Source organism: Macrosteles quadrilineatus, unplaced genomic scaffold, assembly GCF_028750875.1.
Source record: "Macrosteles quadrilineatus isolate MER2022 unplaced genomic scaffold, UCM_ALF_1.0 Scaffold_6__1_contigs__length_79288215, whole genome shotgun sequence".
Classification (NCBI taxonomy): domain Eukaryota; kingdom Metazoa; phylum Arthropoda; class Insecta; order Hemiptera; family Cicadellidae; genus Macrosteles; species Macrosteles quadrilineatus.
The window spans coordinates 68,767,237-68,781,541 of NW_026542599.1; the positions used below are offsets into that span (position 1 = coordinate 68,767,237).

Consider the following 14,305-nt stretch of genomic DNA (forward strand, 5'->3'; position numbering starts at 1 on the left):
ACTTCCTCTTTTATAGATATAGTATATATATATATATATATATATATATATATATATATATATATATATATTAATATATGTATTAAAAATCAAAAACATATTTAACAAAGTATATATATATTTATAACTACACAGCCCGATGTATAACTAGCTGATCCACTCACTCACAGGGGATACAAATATTTACCTAGAACAGCAAGAGATCGGGAATTCGGCACGATTGTAGGCCTTGGTCCCAAAATCCACGGGATAATCCTAAAAAGTCCACCGTTTTTTATCGTTGCAATTACTTGAAATATTTCACAGTTACTAGTCTACGTTTTATTGTCAAGATGTAAAATTTTCTTCAAAACTAAGAGTGTCTTCCAAAAATTACACCTCTTCCTGCATTGTTAAAAGTAAACTTTAATCTATTAATGCCAACTAACAGCTGGCCTGGGGAGGAAACTTTGACCTTGGCATGCGCAAAACAGATGCACGATGGTGGGCCACTACTGTGACTCACACGCCTGACGCCAGTCGCTAGTACGATGTTTACAGAATAACAGAAGGAACATAGGTTAATTCGGGATTCGCAGAGTTTAAATCGAATGCTAAATTAAACTGAATTTAAATTTATATGATGGTAAAGAAGCGTGCAGACCTTGCCAGTTTTTATGCCCATGGAAGATTTATGAGAATAAGGTTTTTTGTAATATTCCAAATCTTATCAAAGTATGAGAAAAAAGAGTTATTTTCCCTTCAAATTTATGTTCAAACCGTTCAATTATCTAGAATAGTCCTCGAGCAACAATAAAATCAAGGCATCCTTTTATAAACCCTCTGTATTATAACACCATGGTCTTATAGTAGAACCCCATTAATAATTCTCTCAAGGGGGTTATAAAATAAGACTGGCTATCAAGGTTAACTTGTCATCAAGGTTTGAATCACATGTGATTAGAGGTAAAATAAATTCAAGGGGATTAGAAAATTGCACTTGTTATCAAGGGTGACTTATTATTGAGGATCTTGTTATCGAGGTTCCACTGTATATTTCTTTCAATATACTCGTATATATATCCACATTTGAACCGATGGTTTTTTTTGCCTCTAGATACCAAAAAACAAAAAAAAACACATTTATCACATAAATGCAGGTATTTAAACCAATTATATAGTTATATTTACATATAATATAACAAAGCAAAGACTTTGAGCTGGCCATTGGCCATGGTAAAGTGATGGTCTAGACTGTGGGGTAGCTGGCCTGGGTGGCAATACCACACATATTGTCGTGGTTCCTGGCCATCATGATATATCCCCTCATTCCCCAGGAGGTTCCCCAGGAGTTCTTCACCAACCAGAAGTCTTCTCCATTCCTGGTAGTTCCGTACCCGATAACTAACACGTAGTGGTCTAGGTCCTGGCTGGAGCAAGCAGGCTCCATGTACACTCCTGGAACCACAAGATTACACATTTAATCGTGAAATAAAGCTAGAAGTTAGGAAGGAGCCAGCTGATATTGTTGTCTTCAAGATGCAAATTCTCGAGCCACTGCTGCAGTCTGCATGATAAAACTTAGCTGTCTTCTGACCCTTTCTCCACCTGGGACTGACCATTGGATTTAAACCATTGGCCAGTCTTTAGAGGATGTTGATCACTGTCTGCATCTTTCCTCGAACGATTGGCTGGTATGCAAAACACAAGTAATGGATAACTTTAAGTTTTTTCCTTGGGTTCGTTATTGGAAATGGTGCCTCACTTTACGTTTATTGTGGCCAATGTTTATAGTATTAGCACAATTATTGTCACAGCTATATTTTAGAAAAGTACAGAGTAAGAAACGAAGTTCCTATAAGAGTGGCATTGTAACAATTGGTTTGTTACAAGTTTTTTTTTTTTACTGTTTAAGAAAATGCTTAAAATATTATTTAAAGTAAAGTTTTGTTTTAATTTCAATTAAGCTAGTTCAGTGCTAGCAGGACAGGTTATTATTGGCGTTTGGAGATAGTAAGTGAGAGAGAGAGACAGAGAGTGAGTGTGAGGGAGAGGGATAACTTGCTATTGATAACTGTGGGCCAAGGTAGTTCTTGCTAAGACAGTGGATGTGTTAGACTTAAATTTGTAGGTTGGCAGATGTTAGTTTTTTTTTGCTGAGTGCCTTGGGAACAGTGGTTATATATATGGGTTCCTAGCCAATGCAAAGTCTTTTATCTTGTGCTCTTGTTCCTGTAAAGAAGTATATCTACAAGTGTTTAACCCTCAAGTGGAGGTAAGAATTTTGTGTTATTTTTAGTAGGATAATTTTAAAAACAAAAAGTTATTCCAGGAATGAATTTAAAAAGTTTGAACCAGATTGACCAGATGAAAATGTGTAAATAATAGTAATTTGAGTTGTAAATATGTGAGCACATGGTTGCAAACTTGTTCTTTCAGGTCCATTTTAATTAAAAACTGCTTATTTTATTGAGGATATTGTGTTTAAAGATGTAAACATGTTTAAGATGTTGAGTAATTAGTTGGTAAAGAAATATTAACCACAGTAATAAATAAATTATATTGAAATGTGTGCAGTATGCTGAAGTAACTATGTGGCTATATTGCATTGTCACCTAGAGTCATGGACATTAAAATTCAACTTTGTTGGAAAGTATAGTTTATTTCAGTAAAAGGAACAAAGTAACTGTGACTGTCAATCATTTTCAGGCTAGTTATTATTTTGAAAAATTGTATGGTCATATCTTATGTGCAGTATTGAGGTTAAATAATTTTGAGTTTACGCCATTGGCAATGAAGATCAATTTTAAATAAGTTTAAACCAATGAAATTAATCAATCCATTTCTTATTATTTCTGTATGGGGAACATACCAAGGAGTTAGGGGAGTTAAATATTTAAATAAAATCGGAAGGCTAAGCAAGGGGAGTTTTCACAGGGTTCCATCCTGTGGAATATGGATTACGTCCGGATGTGCACCTCTGCTAGTCTGTCTTTGGTAACATCGGAGGCTGCCTAGGCTGTCCTTGGACCTAGACAATACAGCCCGAGGCGGAGGATACCTTGGAAGGTGGTCTGCCAGCTGGGGAGTCGTGGTGTCGCTGATCCCAGCAGTCCTGGTCCTGTATCGACAACTCGAGTGGCTGATGTCTACAATATGGACGTTACCTCAGACTCAAGGATCGAGCTCTCTTCAGAACACTTCGGATGAGTACCACATAGTGGATATTATTAAGTTGGGGCCCCTAGATACCTGGATATTGAAAGAACTCATTGTTTTATTTGATAAAAATTGTGTGTAATTTGAAATATGAAGGATAATACTGCACATTTAAAGTAGGTACTGTTTAATAGGAAGAAAATAAATTGGTTAGGTTTGACAAAGAGAAAAATTTGCTTAGTTAGTTTTGGTTGAGAATTGTCATTTTATTTGATTTTAATTTTTATTGTTGTAATAAATCTTTTCTGGAATAAGATGCTTTTATTTTGTTATGACCCGAAGTTCTGGCGTCTCACAGGCATTCATACCTGGTTTAAAGTCCAGTAATTATTCTTGTGGTTCAATTAATATTAGTTGGATCGCAGGAGTCGTTACAAGTTGCGCCACTCTGCTGGTCAGGATGAATGTGTGTGAGTTAGCTATGAGGCTTGGGTTAGAGCAAAATAAATTTTAATGAGTGCAGTTGTAAGTCAATCAGTCATGTCGTTCAATGTAGATCTACTGCTCAAGGATGAGCTGATATATGAATTGCAGTGGCGAGGGTTCCCCGTAACAGTAAATAGTACAGTTCCTGTTTTGAGAAAGAAATTAAGGAAAGCGTTAAAGACTGGGGTGCCTACTGACTGGCAAAATCTTACAGTGCTAAGGGTTTCTATTGAGTTTGACAATTGTAAGGAGAAGATAGGTGAGCTTAAGAGTGTGTTAGAGGGTGTAGAGGGGGTAAAGGAAGCTGTGCAGTTGCACAGATTGAAAGAGAGAGTAAGTCACCTTAGGCGTAGGCTACAAAACTTGCTAGAGAATGGGGAGTCGAGATTAGGTTTAGAGTTGAGAAAAATAGTGGATCAGTGGGTGACAGAAACGGGTGAGTGGGAATCTTTGCTAGGTAAGAGAATAAGTGAAGTTGATGTAGAGGTAGTGCAGGAAGGTTTAAGAAAATTAAGTCAGAGTCATGAGGAGGAGGAAGAAAAGGTAGAGGTAGATGTTAGTGAAATGGGGGGTGATGTTTTCGACCCAGATGTTAGGTCAGGGAATCCCAGGGATAAAGGTGTTTCTGTAGCTTTAGAGTCAAGGGAGAGTCAAAGGGTAGATAACATTGTGGGTAATGTAAACACTGATAACAGTTGCCTAACTCCAACTACTGTCAGTCATGGTCAAGAGTTGTTTACAAAACTAGCTAATCCTTTAGAAAGAATTTTAAAGGAAATTCCACCTAACACTAATGGTCTTGATCACAAGAAACTCCTAATTTTAATAAATGTTGTTAATAAAATCAAACGACACGGTAAATTGAGTGATGTACAGATACTTGAAGTGGTAGCTAGTTATGTAAGTGAACCTTTGCTTGGGAGAATTAATCATTTAATTGAATCTGGATTAAGTCTCAGGCTTGCTCAAGATGCCTTACTAAGGTATTTTATACCACGTGGAATGTATGAGAAGCTAAAGAGGGACATGGTCCACAGACCACAACAGATAAATGAACCACTCTCAATGTATGTAGGTGAAATAAAAAACAATGTAGAGCTTTTATTGTGTGACTATTCTGAAGCTGAGCTTATTGACATTATTATAATGGGTATTAATCAAAATGATAGGAGTAAGCTAGTTTTTCAGGGAATTCCAAAAACCTTTCAAGATCTAGAGAGGATGTGTATGTTTGTACAAAATATTGATTATCATGACCAAGAGAGAGAAGAGTTGAGGAGGGGTAGAATACAACCAAGGGGAGGTTATCAAATAAGAAATGGCGTTAATAATATCACAGAGCGCAGGGAACAGAGTAGTCAACTAAACAATAGAGTTTGCCATTATTGTTCTAGACCGGGTCACTTTATTAGGAATTGTTGGAAACGACAGAGTGAAATCCAATCTGGAAATCAAAGACAAAGTTTTAATAGAGGGGGTCAAGGGGAAAACATAAATAAAGAGTCTGTTGACACCTCTGAAAGTCAGGTACAGGGAAACTAGGTTGTAGGAAGAGTGCCTTCCCTAAAACAGTAAATGTAAATATGAAGAAGGTTAAAACTAGATTACGTAACTCCCCAGGTTATTTGAACAACATAGGTGTAAAGGAGCATGTTAAGGTAGAAAAAAACAAATTAAAAAAGAAAGCTAGAAAGGAAAGGAACAAACATTGGTTTAAGACAAAGAGTGGTGTATATAACTTGCCTATGTTGGATATAGATTTCGGTAAAGGTGTAAAACAATGTGCATTATTGGATACAGGATGCTCTGTAAATATGTTAAGTAGGAAGTTATATGACAAATTATTAGGTCAGAAACTGATAAAGAGTTATTCTAAAGATAAGATCAGTTGTTTAACTGCTACAAATGAGTCAGTTGAAATATTGGGGGTCTGTAATCTCAAGATAAAAATCCAAGATAAGGCATGGGTGCTAAGGTTTGTGATTGCTGAGAGATTAAATATGGATGTGATATTAGGAATGGGTTTTATGGAGAAAGCTGGTTTAGTACTGAATTTAATGGAAAACAAGGGTTATTTTACCTTTGATCCAGAACATATATTTCAGTTAAATGTAAGCGTGGATCCGGTTGTAATACCAACTAAGGATGGGGTACAAGAACTTAAGATAGGTTGTGAAGAGTTAAAGGAGCGTATAGTAAAATTAATTAAAGAAAATCCAGGGGTCTTCACAAATGAGATAGGGAAAGCAATTGATTTCCAATGTGAAATTAAGTTAAAGGATACCACACCTGTTAAAATAAGACCGTATCCTGTGTCACCTCCAAATATGAAGATAATGCGGGAAATAACCGATTCACTGTTAAAACAAGGCATTATAGAGCCAAGTCTTTCTAGTTATTCTTCTCCTAGTTTTTTAGTGAGTAAAGGGGAGGGCAAAGGTCATCGATTGGTTACGAACTACAAAGAATTAAACTCAAAGATTGAACCTATTGTACATCCGATCGGAGAGTTGCAAGGATCCTTTAATTACTTGAGTGGGGCTTCAATTTATACAGTACTCGACCTGAACAATTTTTATTACCAGGTACCTTTGGACCCTAAGAGTAGACATTTGACAGCTTTCAGCACGCCATATTCCCTGTACCAATACACTAGGTGCCCGTATGGATTACATTTAGGATCCGGATTGTTATCGAGCTATTTAGACAGAGTATTCTCCGACATGAAGTTCATCAGTGTAATTTCCTTTGTTGATGATGTGGTCATTTTTTTCAAAAATCCAGAAGAGCATATGCAACATCTCACTGAAGTTATCAAGCGGTTGTCAAACGCCCATCTTACAGTCAACCCCTCGAAGGTATTATTTGCAGCTAGAGAAATAAGTTTCTTAGGTCATCGAGTATCGCACAACTCATTGAAGATTGATAGTGACAGAACCAAGGCAATTAAAGAGTAGAAAAGTCCAACTAACTCTAAGAGCTTAGGTAGGTTCATAGGAATGATAAACTTTTATTCAAGATTTAATGAGAATTTTGCCCTGTTATGTGCTTCATTAAATGAACTACGCAAGAAAAACGCCAAATTTAAATGGACGGATGAGTGTGAAACCAATTTCCAAAAACTAAAGGAGTGTATTAGTAATCCTCCAGTTTTAAGGCTCCCAAATTATGAACTACCCTTTATCTTACAAACAGATGCAAGTCAGGTTGGATGTGCAAGTGTCCTATTACAGGAGGTTGACGGAGTGAGGTTCCCTGTCCACTATTACTCCAAGAAGTTCACTAAGCAAGAGTTAAATCTGTCAGTCTATGAAAAGGAGGCTCTAGGTGTTGTTTTGTCTATACAGAAATTTAGAAGTTATTTGGAAGTCATGCCTTTTTACCTAGAAACTGATAATCAAAGTTTATCCTGGGTGCTATCACAACATAATAAGTTGGGGAAATTAGGGCGATGGACTGAATTAATATTAGGACTCCCTTTTAAAGTAAAGCATATAAAGGGGAAAGAAAACAAGATTGCAGACTGTTTATCTAGGATGTATGAAGGTTACCCTAGCATTGAAGTGGAGGAGGAGGTGTCAGAAGAGAAAGTGATGGAAATGACTCAGTTTGTAAATAACTTAAATAAGGTGCTCGAGAAGGAGGACGTCAATGTGTTGACCGATTACCCGTTGGCTTTCACTGATCTACAGGAACATCAAAAGAATGATAAGCAGATCACAGATATTGTGACTAGGATAAAAAGGGGAGAGAACATATCTCATTTTGTAATTCAGCAATTAGTTCTGATGTTTAAACCGCCAAATAAACAAAAGGGACGGATTGTTGTACCTACAAATTTGCAGAAAATGATTTTACATTATTATCATGATAGTGTGAGCAGTGGGTGTCATCTTGGCATGTCTAAAACTACAAATAAAATAAGAAGCACATACTACTGGGAGAAACTTAATGAGGACGTAAGAAAGTATGTCCGCCAGTGTGAGGTTTGCGCTCGATCAAAACAAGCCCAAAGGATTTATCAAGGGGAAATAGTTGATTATCAGTGCGATAAACCTATGGGTAAGTTATATGTGGATCTAGCAGGCAGTTTCCCTAGGAGCCGGAATGGAAATAGCATGTTATTGGTAGCAGTAGATGATTTTTCAAAATATGTGTGGTTGGTTCCCCTGAGGGATGCAAAAACTTCAAGTATTGTCAAAGCGCTCGAGACTCAGGTGTTTAAACATGTAGGTACAGCGGAGATGCTGATAACTGATAATGCAAGTGTTGGGGGCGTAATGGGTGAAAATGAAAATAATTAATAACTCGAAGGACCAGAACTAATTAATAGTTCAAGAGAAAAATAATTAAATTAGAGAAAATGGCGAATCTGCAATTTGAAGGGCACTGAGGTCCCGAGATGGAATAAAATGTCTTGTGAGGGGCAAATGAGATTAGTTTTAGAGTCTAATTAAAACACACACAAAACTTTAAGGTTGTACCTTGAGTCCAATTATCCAAAGGTGGAGAGTATGGCAGCGGCGTCGTCTATGGTGGAGCGATGGCGGATGGCGGAGTCCTTAGACCGAGTGCTTCTGTTTTGTAGAATTTTGGAGAACGCAACGCACCCAAGTTCATAATCACAAAGAGCTCACTAATACGCGGAAGTCGCGGTGAAAACGTACGGAAAGTCTAGAAGTAATACACGGACGCGCACACACTGTCTTGAGGTTTGAAGAGTCTGAAAGCACTAGATCACAATTTAAGTAATTTAATCACAAACAAAAGGGGGAAATTAAAATGTATATATAGTTAAATGTACTATAGAGGAGAGGGAGGCCAGATATAATTAATCTATAGCCTAAAAATACGTTTAAGGGAGGTAAAATGGGCAATTAATGTCCCGAGATACGAGAAACGGAATACACCGTGAGTTATGGACGCCGACCGTGGACAGACAGACGCCGATCGCCGGCTTCACACTTTGAAAAATGCAATTGTGGTTTAGAGGGGTCTAGGAATTCGATGGCCAATAGGAAATGCGATTGAAGCAAACACGGCGTCAGGTGATTCATGGGTATGTAGTACAGGAAAATAGGCCTTACTGTGGCGGGAAATTCGAGCAGGCTTAGCAATCTCATTTGAATATTGAAAGCGGGAGTCTATATACAATAAATTGTTACTGAGACTAAATAATATTACAATAAATGTGGTGATTTATATATACATTAGCATGATTAATTAACCAGTGACTTAATTAACATAATGATTAATTACTAAATACTCTAAAAATATGAATACCGAACATTCCGGCCCCCTTGAAGCATTACAGCTTCAACAGACAATTAATTAAAAAACACAAGAGCAAACGTAAACCACACTTAAATCTACATGTACATAGAGTGGGTTTCTTGGACTTAGTCTTCATTGCATGGCAGAGGGAAGACCTTGTGAACAGGCCGTGTGAAAGTCCCAGAAGCTGTCTTCACTGTGACGACTCGAACTGTTCCATCAGCGCCAGGGTGAGTGGAGACGATGCGTCCAAGAGGCCAGGTGAGTGGAGGTGAATTGGAGTGAATGAGCACCAAGTCTCCGGTCTTCAAATTCTCATGAGGGGTGGTCCACTTGGATCGCTGCTGGAGGGAGTGGAGATATTCAAGCTGCCAACGCCTCCAGATACGCTGGTGAAAAGCCTGGACAAGCTGCCACTGACGAAGACGATTGAAGGGCACTTCAGACAGGTGAGGTTCCGGCAGGGCAACTAATGGAGCTCCGATGAGGAAATGTCCAGGGGTCAGCACAGAAATTTCGGAAGGGTCTGAACTAAGAGCTGTAAGAGGGCGCGAGTTTAGCATTGCCTCTACTTGAATGGACAAAGTTTGAAATTGGGTTAAAGTTAAAATGGTTTCACCAATTACCCGTTTCAGATGGTATTTTGCACTTTTGACGGCACTTTCCCATAAGCCACCTTGATGAGGTGCAGAGGGGGGGTTGAAATGGAAGTTAATTCCTTTGGGGGTGGTGAAATGAACAATTTTGTCTTGCGAATCAGGTGTAAGGATGGTTTCACGGATTACCTTGCGTAATTCCGAGTTTGCACCAACAAAGTTGGTTCCGCAGTCAGAATACAGATCGGAACAGAGTCCGCGTCTCGACACAAAACGTGTGAGAGCGGCAATGAAGCCTGAGGTGGTAAGATCGGTGACTACCTCTATATGAATAGCTTTGGTAGCCATGCAGATAAAAATACACAAATAGACCTTAATCTGTCTAAGAGCTTTGAGACTGCAAACGCGAACACTAAATGGTCCGGCGTAATCTACGCCTGTAGATGAGAATGGACGAGTAGGATTGACCCGATGAGCAGGTAAATCACCCATTAGAGGGATTTTGTTTCGTGGTTTATTTTTAAAGCACACAAGACACTTAAATATGCGCGAGCGGATAACGCTCCTGGCCGATAGAATCCACACTTTTCGGGCGAGTAGTGATTGAGTTAGTTGCGGACCTGAGTGCAAGTGTACCTGGTGGTAAAAGTCTATAAGCAAATTCACTACAGTATGAGACTTGGGTAGAACAATAGGGTGACGTATGTCATGAGCAAGCGAACAATGTGACAATCGGCCACCGACGCGTATGAGACCATTAGGGTCGAGGAAGGGGGTGAGTTTCTGTAATTGTGCAGAACATATTGAGCTTTTGTTCAATAATTTAATATCCGCACTGAAATGGAGTTTTTGCACTAGTTTAAAAATTGTCACTTCCGCTAGATTTAATTCACTGAGTTTTAAGTGTCCAGAGAGTTTGTTTTTAGACCTGGAATAGTTTATGAATCGTAGTACATAAGCTAGCACACGGGTTAGTTTCAACCAAGATGAATATTTAGACAATAAGTCCCATTCCGAAGGGGCGACTGTTGCACTAAGTACACTAAGAGGAGTTTCTTTAATTTCGTCCGTGGGAGTGAGTTCAGACGGCGAAAAACATGAGGGGGGCCAGTTGGCCGCAGGGAGCTGTAACCATGGTGGGCCAGTCCACCATAAGGGATGGTCAATGAGAGATGAGGCTAGAATTCCTCGTGAGGCACAATCAGCGGGGTTTTCCGTCCCTTTTATGTGCCGCCACTGACAACTGGGAATGATTTCTTGCACTTGGGCTACACGATTAGCCACAAAGGTCTTTAGTCTGTATGGAGGGGTTTGTAGCCAAGTAAGAACTACAGATGAGTCACTCCACAATACAGTGGTATTCGTAGTAAGAGAGTTAAATTGTTTTTCACAATAATGCACTAGTTTTGATAAGAGGTGAGCTGCACACAATTCCAAGCGGGGTAAAGTTACCTTTTTTAACGGGGCAACACGAGTCTTAGACAATATTTGTTTCACAATGACTGTTTTGTCACTAGATTCACACCGGAAATACACTACCGCGGCATAACCGCATTCCGATGCATCACAGAAACCGTGAAGCTCGATATCAGAGGAGTGAGCGAGCGGAAATGCTCGGGGGATCTTAATTTGACCGAGGTGGTCTTTAGTGTTACTAGTGAACACATGCCACTTATGTGCGAGATCAGAAGGGAGAGGGTCGTCCCAATCAAGACCTTGAGTCCATAGTAATTGCATGAAGCATTTTGCTACCATGATTAATGGGGACAAAAATCCACAGGGGTCATATAGTTTGGCAATAAAGCTGAGCACGGAGCGCTTAGTCAGCTTTTCAGACGGGGGGTTGAAAGCGTAACAGAAACAGTCTTCTTCAGGAGACCAATGGAGGCCTAGGATGGAGTACTGGGGAAGCTGAGCGTCTTGCAGGAAACTTGGAGTCTCTAGATGTTCCGAAGGAAATTTGTCTAGAAGAGCAGAGGAGTTGGAGGCCCACTTGCGAAGTTCAAAGCCACCACGATGTAGAAGTTGGATAAGTTGGTCCTGTAGTTCAAGAGCAGCCTCAACGGAGTCAGCACCCGTGATAATGTCGTCCACGTAGGTGTGATGACGTAGAGAGTGAGAAGCCTGAGGGAAGGCATCACCTTCGTCTTCCGCTAACTGCATTAAAGTTTTAATAGCAAGGTAGGGGGAGCTGTTCATGCCGTAGGTGACGGTAGTAAGTTGAAACGTAGAGATTTCCTTTGAAGGGTCGTCACGCCACAGAATCAGTTGAAACTTTTGATCGTCAGGGTGCACTTGTATTTGGCGGTACATTTGCCGAATGTCACATGAAAACACAATTTTATGAGAGCGGAAGTTCAAAATTACGTCACAAATGTCAGTTTGTAATTTACGTCCTGTCAAAAGAATATCGTTTAAGGAGTGACCGGAACTGGTTTTGCTACTGGCGTCAAACACTGTCCTTAAATTGGTCGTGCTAGAGTCCTTCAGTACCCCATGATGAGGTAGGAAGTAGTGTGGGTGTATGTCTTCAACAAAATCTAGTTTTGTCATATGGCCGAGAGTTTGATATTCAGACATGAACGTCTTATACAAGTGTGAAAAATGGGGTTGAGCTTTAAATTTCTGCTCAATAGACAACAAGCGCTTTTCAGCAATGGGCCTAGATTGGCCTAGAATGGAGGGGTCCGTCTTGAACGGAAGTCGCACAACATAACGACCTGATTGATCACGAGAGTGTGATTTTTTATAGTATTCATCACAAAGAAGCTCTTCCTGTGACTTAACCTGGAAGTGAGGGGGTTCCTCCTGTTGCCAAAAACGTTGCAGGGAAGAGTGTAGTGAATTATCACTAACAGAGAGAAGAGAGATCGCAAAACCTGACACGGGTTCAGAGTTAGTTGCACAGGGAGCTTTACCCATCAGAATAAAGCCAAGATGAGTACCTATCACATGAGGCATGTGCGTGCCGAGGGAGTAACTTTCATGAGTCCAGAGGAGGGGTAGCAGAGAACTACCTATAAGCACGTCAATGCCACCAGGCAAGTGAAAAGTAGGATCAGCTAGAACATAGGGCTTGATTTTTGTTAGCACTTCCGGTGATATAGGGGAGCGAGGTAAGTCGACGGAAATCTTATCAAGAATATGGAATCGATGGTCAGTGGCTATTACTCGACCTGAGAGAGTTTCAAGATTCAAGTAAGTTGACCCTTTAGTACAGGAAGCCATTTGAGAAAGACCAGATATTTTGAGTTGAGAAGACTGGCGTTTTATATTCAGGAGATTCGCAGCGCGTTCTGAGAGCAGATCACACATACTGCCAGTATCTAGTAGAGCACGAAACACATGAGAGATACCCTGAGGGGAAGTCAACTTGACCAAGGCGGTGCCGAGTAATACAGTATAATTACCCGAAGTCGTACATGAGTTATTTTGGGCAGAATAATTGCTTACATCCGCGACAGTGGCGGAGATAGAGGCTTGTGAATTAACATCACCAGTCTGAGTGTGAGATGGACCTGAAGTGGTCGGGGAAGTTCTTTGACCTTGAGGTCGAAAAGACATCTGAGATGTTTGATTATTATCACCAAGGTGTAAGAGAGAGTGGTGTCGCTGTTTACATGTGCGACAAGTGAACTGAGAGCGGCATTCTTTGGAGCTATGTTCACCCAAGCAAGAAAAACAACGATTATGTTTTTTAACAATGGCGTGTCGCTCTCGAGGAGATTTATTTTGAAATACGTCACAAGTGTAAACTTTGTGATCATTTTTGTTACAAACAAAACATTTGTTATAGACAGGACTATTTTTAGTCTGAGAGCTATGAGAGGGGGGAGCATTAGATCTCGAAGTAGCTACCATGGCTAGGCCTACGTCAGACCGGAAATGCACCTTTTTTGGTATGGTTTTGTGAGGTGAAGGTTGAACGCTTCTGTGGGCCGATGACATGTTATGTATGTTAGCATCTTCTGTCTGCGAACATTCTTGGTTAAGAAATTTTATTATTTCACCAATTTCTGGTAATGAATGAGTAACTGGATCTTCGGTTTGACTGGAACGGAACGATTCAAGTTTTTTACGTAGTTCCTGGTCCATTTTACGCAAAAGGAGTGCGGACAATAGGGGGTTGTTGTCACTAACGTCACAATTTAATGCCTTAAGAGCTTGTGTGTGTTCCGTAAACAGGTTTACAAATTGGCGCAAACCTTTGAGTGAAGTTGCCGTAATGTTTGGCAGGTCCAACAATTGGTTAAGATGCAATGATTGCAATCTTCGATTGTTGTGATATCTGTCACGTAACAATTCATAGGCGACTAGATAATTAGGAGCGGTGAGATTTAAACTCCTTATTAAATTGAGAGGCTCTCCATTTAAGACAGAGAGTAAGTACTGGAATTTCATAACAGAGGATAATGAAGCATTACGGTGGATTGCAGTGTCAAAAAGATTGATAAAACTTGTCCACGTTAATGGATCGCCAGAGAATTTTTGTAAGTCCAGTTTAGGTAATCGTACTTGTGAGCTTGGATGAGTTTCTGAAACAGAAAACGATTCACTGAACGCGGAAGGGGTTTTTGGTGGTTCTGAGGGAACCAGGGTTTCAATCGTAGCTTGAATGTGAGAGAACATGTCTTCAATAGCATCTTGATCATTGGAAAGAGTCTTATCATCGATCCCTTCATCTTCCAGAACGAAGGCACGTTGAAGGTTATTTTCAAATTCACTGCGTTTCTTTTTTATTTCCAACGCGTAAGCGGATAATTTCTTAAGTTGTAATGGTGTTAGAGGGTCGATTTGAGTTGATAATTCAT

General features: G+C 39.7%; 1 protein-coding gene across 1 annotated transcript in view; it reads right to left on the reverse strand.

Moving 5' to 3' along the window:
- Window positions 1-1,132: 1,132 nt before the first annotated feature.
- The window catches only part of LOC128996257 (procathepsin L-like), a 40,575-nt gene continuing 27,402 nt past the window's right edge, over window positions 1,133-14,305 (reverse strand). Inside the window, exon 7 of the mRNA XM_054421455.1 lies at window positions 1,133-1,437. Within this exon, the coding sequence (XP_054277430.1) occupies window positions 1,229-1,437 (209 nt within the window). The 3' untranslated portion in view covers window positions 1,133-1,228. The remainder of the gene's footprint in view (window positions 1,438-14,305) is intronic.